The following is a 17,834-nucleotide window of genomic DNA, read 5'->3' on the forward strand; positions in this document are numbered from 1 at the left end:
AAGAAGATTTGCTTTACACTTGGGTGAAATGTTTTGTGCTAATAAGGACAATTCAGCCTTGCTACAGATTGCTGGGGAGTGAGGATCCCATTCAGAAAAGTCTTATGAATACCTGTCAAAATGGTATGGCTTCTTCATCCTGGGGTTGGATGTCTTTCTCTGGTCCTGTTCAGATTGTTCTCTGTATTTTTTCTATGATTCATAAAATATTTGTTGACTGTTTTGTTCTCTTCTGCCATGACTTATCTACAGTGGTAAAATTCAGATTCACTTCTGAAGCAATTTTCCACCATTTCTTTGGAAACAGCATTCCCTGCCTGTTAGCACTCTAAGCCCTTAATCAGAGGAAAAAATAACAGCTGGAAAATTACCTGTCTAAGATCATATCCACAGGAAGAGGAAATCCTCAGAAGTAATAAGCACCCTGGGGATCTCCTGAAACTATGGCTTTCAAGGAGTTTAGCAGGACCATGGCTTCACACCTCTTTGTAACCATCCCAAATTAGCCTATGTGCCACCTTTTCCATTTCTGGGAGCACCTCTGTTCCAGCCATGCTCAAACCGATCCCGCTATCCACACACAGTCTCCAAAACCTTCCATTGATTAGTAATTCTCATGAAGGTGGAAACTCCCTGTGATGCTTGATCCACAAGTTTGCTGGTGAGTATCAGGTCAATGCACAGGGACTCATGAGTGCCAATGACACAGAAGTGACTCCAAGAGGATTTGGACATCCACATGGTGGTGGAGGTCAGTGCAGGCAGGGCCACAACATTGCTCTGCAGCTCTGAGAGGGACGCTAGAGTATTTTGCTCTTCTGACACCAGCAAAATGAATCACTGTGGTAAAGTTTGAGATCCATTTGTGCCTATTGCTGGGAACAGGAAGAGGAGCAAGTAAATAAGACTGGATGTGTTATGGCTAGCTGTCTTTCGTTCTGTTTGATCATTTGAAAAGACAGATGACTGCTTACTTTAGGCTATTAGGCATGTTTGTTATACATAAGGATTCATGAACTTTCAGTTATGCTTTTTTTAAAAAAAACTTGCTAGAATTACGGTCAGTATTAATTAAATTTCTGTGACTGTTCTGAATGAAGTAAGCAGTAAGTATCGAGGCACTGGGTAAATGCACTGCTGGCTACATTGTGCTAGTAAAATGTTTCCTTATCTTAAAGGACAGCACAAATTCACAGAGGAGAAATGTGGATAAATAACGTGTTAATCAGTGACAAATTTGAGCATAGACACATACATAAATAAAATTTCATAACTTTATGGTGATTTATTACCAAAGCCAAAATATTTCCAGAGGAGTAGTTTTCCACTGGAGGAGAAAATTCTGTGAAGCTGTAGGAACATAGTGACAACTTCTACATATTGTTTGGAAGAGGAAAATTTTATTAAAACATGAAAGGCCAAGTAATTTTATTTTGTGAATTACTAGAAATCCAGAAAACAATTAACTGTGGGCAAATCCTAAGGAATTACTTGTCTCTGAACTTGTTTAGAGAAATTTATTTACAGACAGCTCACATTGAACATCACCCTCAGTAACCAGCCAAATACATTTTTTAATGGTGATCACTTATGGCATAGAAAAAGAAACCAGTAAAAAAAATATGTTGCTTTGCAAAATCTGTTTTGTGTAGCTCCTTCTGTCAAAACCTTTGTGGGTAGACTGATCCCAGCAGGAAAGCAATCTTCTGGAAATTACAGCAAAGTGGAGTGTTTCCCAGATGGGTGGAAAGTTCCATCTTAATGCGTAATAGTAGCTCCAGATAGGTGAGAGCCATGCTTGTGGGATCCTGGGAGTGCTCTTGGGGTCTCCTGCTATAAACAGTAGGCAATAAAGACAAGCAAAGTTTAACTTTCCTCATAAACTGAAGGCTGCAAGAGTTCTCTGGCAGAGGCTGTTGTCATTTGTCTGAGCTGTATAAAGTGAAAAAGCTGTGAAAGCACTGGTTGAACAGAGCTCCTGAAACCTTGTGCTAGGACACCACCTCCAAAAATGTCAAGGAGAGCAGATATTTTAAGTTTAAAAAAGGGTGGAAACTGAGATGTTCTACAGTCTTGCTTAATGCTTTGCTCTGCTTATTGACTAGAGAAGTGATTTGGTTAAAAGGTGGTGGAATTTCTTTTTGTTCTTCTCACTGAGTTTCTGAAAGGCCAAATACTTAGCCTGTGGATTTTTAGAGGGAAAACCTTAATGATTTACTCAAGAAGCAAAGTAAATTGGAAATAGGAGCCTTCCTACAACGAAAACATGAATGTTTAATTCACTCTGAAAGTAGGCTGAGCCTTACAGCTCTCTGAACTTTCTTCTGACAGCTGTGCCCTTTGAGGACTCTTTGAGGTCCTGCTGCCCACCACAGTCCCAGATGCAATCTTAGACAGTCCCAAAACCTGTGGGGTCAAATGTCAGCCCTGCAGTGGTTGTTTCTACAACATCCAAGGCCCTCATCCTGCAAATAGAGATTGTAACAGATCTCCTTCCACCTACTGCTCTCCTGCATAGGGGAGGATAACTCACAAAATTGTGTGTGAACAGCCCAGTGCAGAGCATGGATTTGAGCCCCCATGGGACCCACATGTAGGAGGAATTTGAGTGTTAAATGTCATTTATCTCAAGCTTCTCTTTTTGCTTTTTCTTGTCTGCCTAATTTAATTTTCAAGGTGTGAGGAAACTGCGTATATGGACATCCCAGCCCAGAGGCAGGGGATCTGTGTGAGGTGCTCCTGTAGTGTGCAGCCCTTACAGGATGAATTCTCCCACTGTCTCCTGGTTCAGTGTGGGCATATCCAGGCCCCTGCCCAGGTGTGGGGGTGCCACTGCCCATGAGCACGAGCTGCAGGGCAGGGGCAGCAGGGCTGTGCACAGGTTGCTTTCCTGCAAAGCTGCCTTGGTGAACCAGTCCCTGACCCCGGCACACTCACAGCTATGGGCTTCAGCTTCCTCTACTTGGGAAATACAGGAAAGGCAAGGGGAGAGGGAGTTACTTCACAGCAATTCCTGTGAAGACTGTGATTCAGTTATTTGTTCTTCTACGAACGCCCTAGCCAGATGACTAAGGCAGATCTGCAGGCTGATGACCCAGAAACAGTTAAGCTAAATTTCACATGTGGTGGAAAGGCAAAGTAAGTTAAAAGCCATATACAGACTGTTATCTTCCTACTTTCAGTGGTTTACCTCCCAGTACAAGCCCTGGACTACACCAAAGATATAGCACAGAAATTTGCTCAGGGGCTTTTCTCTTTTTTTCTACCTCTTCCTCATCTTAGGAATCTGGGCTATCTGAGGTTACCTACACCTGTGATTTTTGAATTAGCAGCACATAAGCTCACCACAGCTGTTGGGTCTCTCAGATGGGAGGGTTGGGGTGGCCTATTTCCTTTTTTGTTGAAGTTCAAGCTGCTGGGATAGAGGCTGCTGGGTTTACTGCACCTTTTCTTTCCCTTAAGTAAGACATTTTTTCCTTGCAGGGCAGGTGGAAAGGAGAAGGAAGAGTGTCAAGTGTAATAAATCTGTTCTGGTAGCTTGTGCTGCTGAGCTCCTGCTGGGGAGGCAGGAACCTGTCTCTGCCTTATCAGAGTATATGGGTCTGTGAGATTTCTGAGGAATTGAAGATAGACAGGATAAATTTAGGGGGAAAAGTGCTTCCTGTTGTTGCTTCAGATGTCTGTTTGTGAAAGACCTTTCTGCAAACAGAAAGCATCAAGCTACTCTGCAAAGTGGGTATGAAACAGTCTACTGCAGACAAACTGGTTAAACCATGCCTAATATCAGCCTGATGCTAAGATAATGCAAAGGGCTTCAGTATTTTGTTTGAATTTTTACATTTCTTTTGACGGCAGTGATATTCCCTGGGTGGTTTTCTCTGGTGCCACTGTTGGGTTTGGGCTGTTGGGTTGCTCTCAACCTGTTATTCCTTAGTGCCAGTGAAGCGTTGTGCTTCTTGTGGTGCTCTGGGTGCCTATGGAACCTGATGTGCCTCATCCCAGCACCTGCTTGTGGGAACATGTGGCAGGACTCTGTAGAGGGCAGGATTCCCAACCTGTGTGTGTGCATAACTGTAGGAGCCTGCAATCATAAATACATTGAAACTCTTGGCTGAAAATCTCCAAATATCTCTGTTTCCTGGTCTTCCTTTTGGAACACTAGCTTTTTTTTTTTTTTTTAAGGTGCTTTAATGAAATACAACTTGAAAGTATTAAGCCCCAAGCAGCACATGACACTTGCACTGCAGAAATCCCTTTAGAGTCCTCAGTTGTGTAATTCTGTGTGCAGCATGCAGGGCAAGATGGGAAGGTTCTTCTCTTGTCATCACGTTCCTCTGTCTGGGTGACTAGGCAGTGTCTGACATGGAGGTGTTGTGCACTGGCCATTGCAGGAGCCACTACCTTCAAACCCCAATACTCTTTAGTAAGTGTAGCCATGATTTCCAGAAAGTGGCCCTGCATGGTTAAAAATTAATTCAAAATATGAATATTTATGAAAATATGAAAATACTATTACCTTTGATTTCTTCAATTTTTTTGAATATTTTGTCAAATATATGAATACTTTCTCATTCCTATACCATGATATAGTCTATAAATGTAGAGGCTAGTGCAGCTCCCTTGGCAATAGGAAAATATTTGTCGCTCTCCATACCACACTAAGCAGGTCAGTCTCCATAATCCATCAGCTGGCTTCCTCACCACCATTTTAATCCTTTTCCTGTCTTTATTCTGCCAGAGAATGAATTCTGTTGGGCATGTCAGACTTTTATTCCACACACAGTTCATAAACCTTCACAGGGTCAAAATTACTAAAAAGTAGTCTTTTCCATGTGTTTCCTTGTGCTTTTTCTCTCATGATTTCTTTTGGTTTGTAATTTCTCATGGTGAGCACAGCATGTCCACACTTCCATCATAAATGCTACTGGAAAGATGTACTTCACACTCAATACTGTTTTTAAATGCTGGGTTTTCCTAGACCTGGGAAATACCTTACGTTGAGTGACCTTTTCCCTGGAGGTGGGCCATGTCAAGGCCTCTTTCTTCAATGAGCAGGAAGAATCCAGAAAAATGAAGGCAAGCATCCAAGCAATCTTTGCAGGGAGTGAGAGTGTGTGAAGGGAACCCTCACTCAGCAGCCAAGTTTGATTTAGTTGTTCATTCATGTGGCAAAAAGAAACTTGTGAGAAGGGAGAGAACAAGAATGGATGTGTTTAGCTGCAAAGAAGGTCAAGGAATAAGATTTGGAGGAGGCAAAGAAAGTCACAGAAGGTCAATCACTGATGGCTGTGGAGTGCTGGAGCTGTTGGGTGAGAAAGAGGTGCAAATCAATTCAGTTGTTTCTGTAGTATCTCTGCAGCCTGCTAGGGCATGTGTTTGCTTGAGGGATGCTGCAGGGCTTGCTGTCACTGTGGTAATAAATGCCAGAAAATTTGCCAGTGAAATTCACATTTACTCATATTGTGATGGAATTGAGGCTCATATCATCCTTTCCAACTCAGAGGATCCTCTCTGATGACATAACTGGTGTTGAGTCCAAAAGAAACAGCAAAGAGAGCAACTTGCATAGTACTGGGATGAGCCATAGTACAAAGGGGGAGAGGTTTGGTCCCTGTTTTGTGTTTTCCCATCACCAGTGACCAGGGTGAGGTCTGGACTGCAAGTGCCCTCCTTCCCAAGAAAGTACATTATGTTTCTTAGCTGTTTCCGATTTTACCCTGATAAGTGGCTCATGCAAAGTTGAAAAGTTCAGTGTAGGTGGAGCCAGATGCCTTCCATGAGACTGTAGGGCTTGGTAACTGGATAAGGTGAGGTATGTTGGTTAAAACCCCCATAAGGATTTGAAGCTGACTTCCTGTGGCACTTCTCAGTGTTCTGAGTGCTGAGGAGAGGGAACTGCAGTGCCCCCCTTCCTCCTACCATGCACTCTGAAATTGCTCTTACGGCCTCAAACTCTTGCACACTCAAAGACCAATTCTGGAAGCACAGGGCTGTGAGCCAAGTGACTTGGTGGGCTTGGGCCTGGAAAGGTGTAGATTGCCAAGGAAATTCATGACTCGTGGTGTGCTCTAAATGCCATGATAAGAAAAAAACTAGTAGAAATCCTAAATCAGTGCTTAACTTTTCTGCTTTTCTCTCCCATTCTGTTCTGGAAGGACTGTGCTTCACAGGGGACCAGAGAGATAGCATGTTGAATGTAAGTGTGGATTTCTGATCCACACAGAAGAACCTTTCTGAATGTTGGAGGTTCCTCTTTGAAGTGCCTCAAGCACAAATCAATATGGCTAACACCATGTAAAGGCAATCTCCTCATAATCTTGCAGAAAGAAAAAAGCAGGACTGCAGTCCCACCATGGTGGAAAAGCAGGGACTGACTGCAAGGGATGCTGCCAAACAGCTGGTTTGGGCTGTTCTGGACTGTCTGGATCCATCACTGCTGAACATGTGGGATGTTGGGATCACTTTTCTGGGAAACCTCCCTGTTTCACACACAGGGCAGGGTGTCACCCTGTAGATGGAAGCTGAGGTAGTGGCATGAGGAGCAAAATAGTTTTCTGAAGAGGTCACAAAGCAAAATACCCTTGGATAGCTTTCCCAAGGGGCTGTCCTGGCTTGGTAGAACAACCCTGGTCTGGTTAATTGGGGGAAGAGAAAACTTGGGATGAGTTTCCTTGCAGTGAGGGCACGGGGTCTCTGGTTTGTGCATCTGTACCTTGTGTCAGCAGAGTCACTCCTGGTCTTTATGTGCTGCAATGTCAGCAGGATCCTACCCGAAGTCCTCGGCACCCTGCCCTAGCACAGACTTTTGTTATGTGCAGGGGTTCCTGAGACATATTCTGGGTCAGCATGAGCTCTCATTTATCTTTAATTGAGTGTACATTTGTCCTGATGCAAAATTTTGTCTTTGCTGCATTCAGTGGTCTTGGACTGATCTGAGCCCTCCACCCAGGTAGCTTTGCAGTCTACACAGCAGGAATTGAGCAGCTTCCTCCAGTGGTGCCCCTGGTGTCCATGTGTAAGTGTTTATACACACGTGTTGTCTTCCCTTCCAGCTCCTTCTTTCTGTCCTCTTTTTCCATTTGGTTCTGCTTTGCATTTTATTTGCAATGTGTTGTCCTGTTGTGAGTATTGCTCATGCATGTTGAGTTAGGGTTCCCCAAGGAGTCTGTCTGGCACTGGAAAATTAAGTTTTTTTGGCTTTTGCACTCTCAAAGCCCTTTATTATAAGCTGGGGGTTTTGCTCTGGGGTAGTAGGATGTTGGGAAGAGCTGAAATATGGCACTGCTGAGAATCAATTAGTGTGAAAACTGCTCTAGTACCCAACTACGTGCTGATTACTCTGCCCCCAAAGGCAAATGTGTTTGCAGTTTAGGTCACAAGTGAAATAAGCCTGTTGAATCTCATTCTAACATGTCACTCTCTTATGGACTTTGTTTTCCACCCCCGTGCTTACCTCTAATCATGTGAATTTTCTTGTTGAGGGCTGGGAAAAATGTTCTGGAAGAGCAGATCCCTTCCTTCTTCTCCCCCCCCAAAATAAGGAAATCATCTTGCAAATACGAAACTGATTTATTTCAAAGTGTTTTGGTCTGGCAGATAGCAACCAGGAGACACTGGTTTTAGTCAGAGTAGAAAGGTTGTCATCTCATCTTAAATCTTCAAATTTGACTTGCTCTACACAAGAGATCTGAGTTTGTCCTCACTGCTTGCTGAGGGGATTTGAGATCTGTCTTGCACATTCCAGGCATGTGATTTCTTTTCCTTTAAGAGTCCCTGTAACACTGGCTTTGCTTCCACACTTAAACAATTCACACACCAAATTGACGCATCAATTCTGATTCTAGTTCCAATATGATCTTAATTAGTTAAGGAATGTACCAGCCTCTCTGCTGTTGAATACCTTTGCACTTCCCAAGAAAGTGGTAATGGTTAAATATTCTGCCAGTTTTGCAGGTGAGCAGCTTTTAGGCTTTGTTTGATACCAGAAAAGACTGAAATGAAGAAGTGTCATTAAATGAGGACCCTGCTGCATGCAGCCAAAGGCATGACCTTTTGTGGTCACCTATCCTCTCTGACTGTTTGCAGAACTCACTATCTGCCCTCAGTTATCATTACACTTTGACCAGGAGAAGAAATCCCATTTTTGCACCCAGGCCTTACTGGTAGGCAACAGGTGAAAAAATACAGTACTACAAACCCTTCCTTTCCCTTTGTCCATTTCTGTCTACCCAAAATTGCATCCTAATTGTGGTTGATGGCTTGATATGGCCATTTGCATTTTCCTCCACACTCTTGTAAGTCTCTTGGCAGCTTTGTGGTACGAAAATGTGATATAAATCCAAGGGGCATTCTTTAGTGTAAGACTGTCAAAATGTACGGTGCCCATCCCACTTTGCCTCTTACTATTTTCCCTATTTCTCTTGCACAACTTTAGGGAAAATTGGATGCATGTCCTTTCTGAAACAGACTCCTATTCCACATGCTTAGTCTTGGGGGAGAGGAAGCTCTGCCTGCCCGTGGGGGAACAAATTCCTGTCCCCGTGCAGTGCAGGGTGGGGTGGCTGCACGATGGCCTTGCCAGTGCTTTCCTGTTGCTTCACCCCCTGAACGTGAGCGTGCACATGCTGCATCCAAAGCCCTGAGCTTGTGTAACAGCAGGGAATGCCAGGTAAGCCCGGGCTCTAATCAACTGCTGTGGCAGCTGCTGTGCTGCTAGGGATGTTAGCACATCACCTGGGTTCCTGCTGACCACACCAGCTCTTAGCCTGTTGAAAGAATTTGAAGTGCTGCATTGTTTGTTCTCTTTGCTGTAAAGTAACTTGTGCGTAGCTGATGCAAATATCTTTTGGATTTCAGTTTGCTTTACAGCTATACAAGAAGTCACAAGCAATTCAGGTTATTTACCACAAAAGTGAGTAAATTTTCCAGTACATGAATTGGTCTATTCTTGTCATGTGTCAGTCCTGTCAGAGCAGGAGATGCTGAAGGCCCCTCTGTCCACGCTGGACCCTTCCAGTTGGAGCATTCCATCGGAGCATGTATGTGACCATTCCAAGTGATGTGTTTCATACCAGGCAGTGGGGCCAGTAAGACTCTATAATGTGCTAGATGGAAGCAAATCATACTTGGAGCTGCAGTTTGGGCTTTCCTCTCTCCTTGTCCAGCTGCTGGTAGAATGGGTTTCCCAAGCTCCCACCTGCAGGCCCATTTATATTCCTCATCTAAACTTTTGTTGGGCAAGTTGGGGAGCAATGGTCTGAAAGCAATGGTCTGAAACTGAGCAGAGTTGGGGGGAAAAGTAGACTATATGTCAGTAGCAGTTTCATAACTGATGGAAACTAGTATTGGGAGCATTTGCCCCTGGGAAGAGGCTGAATCTTTTTTCATCAGATACAAATGAGGCAATGCAAAGGAGGAGGAGGAGGATTCTATTAAAATTAGAGGGGGGAGGAATTTGATGGCATGACTTGGGCAGGATGAACTCTCACAATCTGTCCTGCGTTATTTAATCAGTATAGGTTGAATATTTGATTATATGGTATTCTCTGTTAGAGAGGTTTCACTGTATTGTCTTCCTTACAAAGTACAAGGTCACCTGCTTAACTAGAATCTCCAGTGCTGCCTGACCTCAGGGAGGAGGATGCCTGGAAAGAGCAGTGAGCTGTAAAAGGGACTGGTGTGAGCATTTAAGCTAAGCACTAGTTGACATTTGCAGTTGTAGACAACAAGAGCTTTGCCAAACCTGGCCTGAATGTTGGCTGTGATTGGAGAATGGCACCTGGTCAAGTTACAGTGCAAAAATTTGTACAGTGCTACTGTTAAGCAGTTGAGCCTTGTGAGCTCTATTTAAGGCTTTTACTTATGAAGCAACTGGAATAACATGTTGGGTATGGTGGTAACTCCTCCTCTCTGGCACTTGAATTTAGACTTGGATTTTATTCAGTTTTTTGATCAGGACCTCAGCTGTTTGCAAAGGGGCAAAGCAGGACTTGTGACAGTGGTTCTGAACACCCCTGGGTGCAGAGTTCCACCTGACCTTGGGAGTGTCCTTGGATCTACACCAGGAGATTTCTAATGTATCTGAGGAGAAAGAAGAGACATCTGCCCCACTTTTGTTTTTTATATTCCCCTCTGGTCTAAGGGGGTAATAGAATAAAATGGGAATTGCCCTTGGGTAACTGCCAGGAAGCAGAATTCTTCTTTGTTGGCATAGATTTATGAATGGATTTATAAATGCTGCGTGAAGGCCAACCCTGCTGAAGGGGCCTGCCTTCTCCAGTGGTGCCCACTGAGTTCATCCAGTGATGCATTTGCACTTGACCCTGTTGGGAGCCTTCCCTGCTGCTCCTGTGAAGTGCTCATCCCTGTCCCTGTTTGTCTCAGCTCTGAGGAGCCCATCATGACCATACAGAAGAGTTTCCGTGAACTGTACACTGTGGCATTTTCCTGCTGCAGTCACTCCAGGGATAATAAATAGCAATGGTAATAAATAAAAGCAGATGCTATAGACTGAAGCTTATGTATGACACATTTTCCAAAGTACATACATTCTGGTACATGAAGTACTCTCTCTCTAGGAGTGTATGGTTTTGTTTCTTCTGTGATACCTCTCCAGTGTACTCCTTCAGTGGCAGGAAACTGGGGTTCTTTGGCTCAGGAGGGAGGCAAAGCAGCCCTCTGCAGGTGTGGGTAAGGGCAGGTGCACCTATAGGCTGCAAACAAGTGGTCTGAAAAAGAAGTTCATGCTGAAGGAGTTGGTCTTCCTTACCCCAGCGTACATGCTTCTGCCTTCATGCTTGTAAGAATTTTTAAGTGAACAGAAATTTTCTTGGTTTAATATCAGTTAGTGGAGCATGAAAGAAGTTTAAGGGATTTTTAATGTCATGAGATGAGGACCTCCCTAGTTGTAGCTGCAGGTTATGTATGCAATGCTAGCTAATGCCACCCTTGAATAACGAGTACAGTGTAATACAAGTGTCATACACTTTCTTGTGTTTTACTGAGGTCCTCAGCTGAGGGGGGGTGTGTGTGTGTGGGAATACAAACGTGCTTGTAATGCTGTAGGGCTTGAACTAGTTCCATGTGGAGCCAGCTGGGATGTACCTATGGAATAAAGCTCACTTTGTGAGCTTTAATGTGCAGCTGCAGAACACTCTGGTCAGAGTTAAATGTGAAGCAGTGCACATATCTAGTCCATATCAGCAAAAATATATGCATATATATCAGATTCAGTTAGTTCACCACTTCTGACTTTCTCTTACTCAAGCTGCAAGAGAAAATGGTACTGGTTTGGACTACATGACCCCTCTGTGGCCTCTTCAAACTTTGCCCATTCTGTAATTCTGATTCTGCCTCACACCTACTGAAGTGGAAGGTTTTATTTCAGATTAAGTGGAGAATATTCCATTAAGTGAAACCAATTTGGCTTGAACTAGTGAGGTTGTTTTTAGGAGAAATCTTCAGTTTTATCAGCAGTCAGTCTTAAATGTTCTGTGTTCAGCATTAAAGCCTGATATACCAAAACCAGAAATTCAATGAATTAAATAGATTTGGTCACCAATAACAAGAAGAGACTGACAAGACAAAAAGAAATAAATGTCATGTTTTTAATGCTGGTTTGAACAGCCTTAGATGAAGACAAAGCACCAGACGTTGAGTGTCTCTCAGCAAAGCCTGACAGCATTGGTTGGCTGTCCAGAGCCACCTCTTTTTCAGTACTCATCATTGAAGGGGTACTCTGGATGGTCACGCCACCTGTGGAAAGGTCAGATTGGACAAGTGAGCTCCTTGGGTGAAGCAAGACATCAAATCACTGCAATCAACCGGTGCCCAGCAAACCTCTTCCTTGCAATATATGTGTGGCCTTCATGGAAGGCTCTCCTACTTATCCACAAGCTGTTCTGCTCTGAATGACTGACCCTGCAGAGTTGGAAGCAAGCCTGTGTATTTAAGGAGAGAACAGTGAAGGACCATTTTTCAGGCCTACAGTCTGCATATCTTAAGGAGAGATGAGGGAAATCAACAGGACTCTGGATCTCAACTATTCCCACTATTTAACTCAGGTGAGTAGAAGTGTTTTAGGAAAGGGGGATGGTTTCACCATGTGTACTGTACTGTGGAAGGGGAAATCTTTGTTCAGATGTCTAGAAAGACACGTAGAAATAAGGGCTATGTGTGAAGAAGAGGTGGAGACACCTCTGTTGTAGAACAATAGAGACTGTTCTACTTTGCCTTATGCCCTTAGAGCTGGCATGAACAAGTCTGGGTCTAGGGTGGTGCTTTCCCCAAGCAGCTGCCATACCTAAACTAGGTCTGGCTGTCCTCTAGCTCAGCCTACACATAGATATTCTGCCAGTATCTACTGTGGCAGAGAATTTACAAATAAGCTTTGGGAATGACCCTGTTCAGGGGAGAAAGGGATGGTCATGGGTGCACCCTAACAAAGAGACATTTCAGGCTTTGTTTTAGAAACTGCGTGCTCAGGGAAGATGCACAATTCAGGATCATTGTAAAAGGCAAGAAGAAAATTCCCAGGGTCAACTTCAGGTGAAAAAAATAGCACTGTGTTTGCCCATCATTGGCAGACTTGAGAGAGAGGTAGCTGCTTTCTGTTGTGGGTTTTCTTGTTTGTTTGAGAAGCTGATGCTAAATCACAAGCCCTGGCTTGACAAACACTTTCCATTAGCTAAATGAAAAATTTCTGAAGAGCATTCTCAGGTGCACCATGGCAGCTGGCTGCCTTGCCTTACAGCACAGCACAACAAATACTGGCATTTACCCAGCTGTGAATCGTTCCAGTCTGGAAAGGACACATTTCACAATATTGAAGGTAACTAACTGGAAGGCATCAAACATTTTGAATTGGTTGTGTCAAAACATTTCATTCCAATATTCAGCCAAGATCAAGTGTTTACACATTAACAGATTGAGTTGGTTGAAAAAAAAATCCCAAAAAACAAAACAAGCCACAACACTTTGGCTTGTTTGACTTCAGTATAATTTAATGATGTCTGAGTTGCCAGTGTCATTATCTCTACTTTTCATCTATTGAGCATGCTTGCTAACCGGATCTCACATATTCAAAAGTCTGAGTCCTTTGAGTGAAAATGATTCACTTGGAGAAGTCAGTGCAGCTTGGCATAGCTGGTAAGGAAAAACATCCATAGCAGAGAATGGGAGCATAAGATAAATCAAGCAGATACATTAATGTAAAACTTGCCCTGCACGATGCTTCCAGATTTCTCCAAGAGGAGAAGAAACAACTTCAGTTTAAGATTTCCTGAAGTACTCATGTTTTTATAAAACCTCCGTTTTCTTCTTGGATGCTCAACTTGCTAATTCATTCCACTGATTGCGTTATCCTGTTTGCATGGGCTTACTCATACCATCGGAACAACAGGTTTGCACACAGTACCTTTATGGTAGCTGATAAGGGGAAGAACCAGAGAAAAGCTGGATTTTTCCATTCCTGCTGGCATGTGTATCACAGCAGTCAAAGGTTTTGCATGAAGTTGACTAACCAAAAGTCTTTCTGTAGCGTGGTTTGACTTTTTCAGCTACAGATTGCTGGATGAAATAAGAAATGTATTTAGGCTGGTAATTTGTCTGATGCAGCGTCAATTCCAGACACTTCAGTGTGGTAACGCAGAGTAGGCATATATATCTATAAATATCAATCTATATATCTGCTCCTTACGTGGCAACATCACTTTTCCAATAAGGCTTTTTTCCTATCTGAGATCAGATTGTGCTTAAACATTTTTCCCCAAGCACGGAGCTCTTGTGAAAACTAGAGCTGCAATGCCCCTCCTATGCATCCTGTTTTCCTTATATCCTTGGTGGCCTCCTATGACCAAATTCAGTCTAATAAAGCAAAGCATTTAACTTATTAGTTTTTTAGATTGGTAGCTTAGAAAGTTCTTCCCCTGTGGGCATTTGCAGCCTTTGACTTTGATTCTGGGAAAGGCTCTTGACTTTGCACCAAGGTTACATTTGGTGTATATAATCTTCAAGATTTAAATGATGCTATAACTCAATTTTGCTATATAAAACCAAACTGTGTCAGATACCAAAACACACTTAAGAATCTCCGAGGCCATTTGCGAGAAGCCTTCTGGAACTAAGTACTGCTAATTGATGGAAAGCTATTTTAAGTTTTAAGAAACAAAAGCTTCAGAGCACCTGGATGAGCTTAAATGTGAAAAATGAACTCCAGTATGATGCTTTTAACTTAGTGCATATTTTTGATCATATTTATGCAGCACAGTAAGTGGTTTGTTTGTTTCTTTGCAACATTTCCCTGTATCTTTTGAGCAATGGTCAACATTTTAGAGTGCTATTGATGCTGTTATCAATGCTTTTCATTTCACGCTACAATTTAGCAGGACACAGATAATCTAAGGTAAAAGGAGAAATGCATGGAAATTAATCTCTAGCATTTGGCTACTTACTGAGTGCCCTGAAAAGGGGAAAACAAAGTTTGGCCATAAGCTGTAGATGCTTTTGAGGTGAAGGATAAACAAACAGCCTCATCCTCTGGAAGAGAGGTGTTTTTGGCTAGGTCGGAGCTTTCAGGTGAAGCAAGACACTACTGGGTGGTGACAAGCTTTAGGTGACAAACAGCAAGAGATCAAGCAGGGACAGGTCTCAGAAGAGATAGTTAGGAAGTGGTCTAGCAGTCAAACAAGCTTTCTGTTCTTCTGTTTTTCTTAGAAGAAGGTACAATTCAATTTTGTTTGAATTTCAGCTCCAATATCCACACCTCTAGAAAGGGATGATGCTATGCCTTATCAGTGTCTGAGACCGCCAGTCACCACAAAGCAGAAGGAGTTAAAGAAATGGAGGAGAGATGGAATAGCAAGATACACTCACTTTCTACTGGGTGGGCTTTGAGAACCTGAGCTGCAGGCAAATATTGTACACTTATTTTTGCAATGGGTCCAGGAGCATATTCAGGTTGCATTAAAAGTCTCTCATGTTCAAGCCTTACCTTAGAATAGGGTTGTTTATGCAAAAGTTAATATTAAAAGGAAGTGATTTTTTTTTCCTTTATAATTCTCTGAAAGAACAGGAATGCCCTATGAGGATCTAGGATTTCTCCTGTACTTACATTAACAGTTCCACATAACGAACATTTTTGTTCAGGGCTTCAATTTCTTTCATCTCTTGCTCAGTGAGGGAGAAGTCAAAGATCTAATGGAAGAGATGTTAGGAATGTGTTAGTTAGCATTTCTTCTCATGATCAACCTTCATATGTTCCAGATTCCAGAAATACAATCCCTCCTTCTCCCTGTATCTCTCCCACAAACCCATGCTTACTTGCATTTGCAGGAGTCTCGAGGACATGAATAAGCCCAGTCACATTTGCCTACACCTTTTTTGCAAGAAGTGGAAGGTAGTCTGCAATACTGAGACACCAGCTTTGAAAGCAGTGTATTTCCAGGGGAAGTAGGGAGCAGTGTGAGTACTGAGTGCTGCAAGGGATGCAAGAACAAAGTAATCTTATTTTTGGGTGGTAGTCAAACCAAATGTTTTCTGGTGGTGTGGTTGTGAACCTTTCTGTCACACTTGTGTGCAGCTACCCTTCCCTAGCAGAGCTGTCCCATACCTGAAAACTGGGCAGAGCAATCAGTTCTTCCTGTGCTCCTGCAGCCTTGGGCTGCTGACCTACTGAGTTACCTCATCTCGCTCGTCCTGCTCACTGCAGCAGCAGCTGCTCTGGGACACACCACCAGCTGGAGCTTTAGCTGCTCCAGAGAGTAAAGAGACACCAAAATTTCCTCTATGCCCTCTTATTGTCATACCTTGTTACCATTTAGTGGTGGGGACAAGAAGCATCAAATGTGGCAAAGTTTGCCACTGATCAAGCCTTACATATGTCTACAGAAAAAATGGGAATATTACCTTCTATAGGGACTAAGCCAATGTAAATGGATTTGTCCATGTACTACTGGGGTATGAATTTACCTGGAAATTCTCTCTGATGCGTTGTGGATTGAAACTTTTTGGAATCACCACCACCCCTCGCTGGACGTTGAAACGCAAAGCGATCTGCGCCGCAGTCTTGTTGTACTTCTTGCCAATGGCATTCAGCACAGGATCCTTCAGTAAAGGAGGGGATGACACATTTACCCTGGAAAAAAGTGGGAAAAAAAAGAAAACCTCCTCATCTTGAATGTCAGAACATAGGGGCATTTACTTGTTTGTGGACAGAACACTGCACCTTTGTCAAGTAGGGTGAAAGACAGGAGAAAAGCTTTGCCTCTTAGGTTGGCACATTGTCAAAGGCAACTTCCTGTGTGATGTCCTAACCTTGACTTTGTTTCTCCTTCCTCACCTAAGCCCCACACCTTCCCCATTCCAAACACTTGCCTGCTGTTAGAGGAGACCTAAGGCAACCTCCTATGCAGACACCTAGCATTCTTTTTATGACAGCATGCAGCAGGAGTGTTGAAAGTTTACACTCACAACAGTAATATTTAGACACTGAGGTTCAAAACCACTTCAAAGAACGGGCGCAGAAGTATTTTGCACGGAGACCCAGCAGTGGAGAACTGTTTCCCTGGATATTGTCCCTCTATTTGAAAGTAACGTGGGGACTTACCATGATTCATCCCTTGAGGTTCCCAATGGGCTGTACCCAACAATAACGATGTCATGTTGTCTGCAAAATTCTAGGAGTTTGGGTTGGGTGAAGTAGGGATGGCATTCTACCTGCAAGAGTAGCACAGAAAGGATGACTAATCAACAGGACCAGACACAGAGAAAGATATCCCAATATTTTGAGAGCTACAGACCAGGTGATGCTTTCAGGAAGGGATAGATGTAAATTAAGGAATAGGGAGAAACACCATCTGTGGTTACTATTCTAATTGTACAGTGCTGGGTGATTGATTTTTTTATTAATTTTTTTTTTTTTTTTTGTGGACAGCAGATTAACATCTGCAAGCATAATTTGGCTGCAGGAAACTTTTATTGGCCTGCAGTGGAAAGGTGGCAATAAGTGGGGATTATGGAGGTGAGGCAAGCTCACTAGACAAGTACACCGAGAAGAAAACCCATCTCATGTGGGTCAGCTCTCCCTTTCTCTGCCTCTTGCATTCAGGATGACTAATCTGATGTTGTTTTTAGGGAAGTGTTGGCATAAAGTGTCCCAGTTAGAAAGGTGGGGGGAGTATTCAAAAGGTGAGATTATGACCTTGTTGCAAGCTGTGCCCTCCCACGTTGCAAACACTGTTCCCTCACAGGCATGGATATTCTGGCTGTGATCTCAGACTCTGGGAAATGGATGTCTCAAAGGTGACAGAGCAGCCACTGTTTGCAGTGGTTGCTATCTGGCAAGTCTGAAGCTATCTGGCACTTCTCTGCTTGCTGGCCAGCTGCCCTAAGCTGAGCTTAATCTTTTGCCTGGTTTTCCTCGACCCCAGGAAGCATCAGCAGTGCAGTCTTAGGGGCACGCCAGAAACAGCAATTGCATTTTGCACCCGCTGGGCATGTTAATACCAGGGAAGGTGCTGGAATTTCCTATTCTTGCAGGCAGCCTTTCCCTCCAGGCCAAGTACAGAAATGAAAGCTGTGGCCAGCCTCTTTACCCTGCCTCATGGCCATTCCAGCCCTCCAGGCCACGCGCTGGGAGTGGGAAGTTGGTCCTGGTTGGTCCCTGGCCTCATCTCGATTACTGCTAATGTGGATATTTGTGCCAGACTAGTCAGAAGGGCTTCCCAGAGATTTCTAGGAAATGCAGAGACCTGCCAAATGCGAGAGCCAAAGGTGCTGGGCACTCAGATGGGTCGCTGCCACTTGTCACCTTCTCAGAGCCCCGCTGCTGTAATTTA

General features: G+C 43.5%; 1 protein-coding gene across 2 annotated transcripts in view; it reads right to left on the minus strand.

Moving 5' to 3' along the window:
- Nucleotides 1–11,574: 11,574 nt before the first annotated feature.
- AKR1D1 (aldo-keto reductase family 1 member D1) overlaps nucleotides 11,575–17,834 on the minus strand; it is a 34,864-nt gene continuing 28,604 nt past the window's right edge. The window contains exons 6-9 of one of the 2 annotated variants that reach the window (XM_064730649.1): nucleotides 16,604–16,713; nucleotides 15,967–16,132; nucleotides 15,110–15,192; nucleotides 11,575–11,754 (exon numbers count right to left, since the gene is read on the minus strand). In XM_064730649.1, coding sequence (XP_064586719.1) covers nucleotides 11,712–11,754; nucleotides 15,110–15,192; nucleotides 15,967–16,132; nucleotides 16,604–16,713 — 402 coding nt within the window. In that variant the 3' untranslated portion in view covers nucleotides 11,575–11,711. The remainder of the gene's footprint in view (nucleotides 11,755–15,109; nucleotides 15,193–15,966; nucleotides 16,133–16,603; nucleotides 16,714–17,834) is intronic. The other variant, XM_064730640.1, reaches the window with a different exon arrangement.

Source organism: Zonotrichia leucophrys, chromosome 1A, assembly GCF_028769735.1.
Source record: "Zonotrichia leucophrys gambelii isolate GWCS_2022_RI chromosome 1A, RI_Zleu_2.0, whole genome shotgun sequence".
NCBI lineage: Eukaryota > Metazoa > Chordata > Aves > Passeriformes > Passerellidae > Zonotrichia > Zonotrichia leucophrys.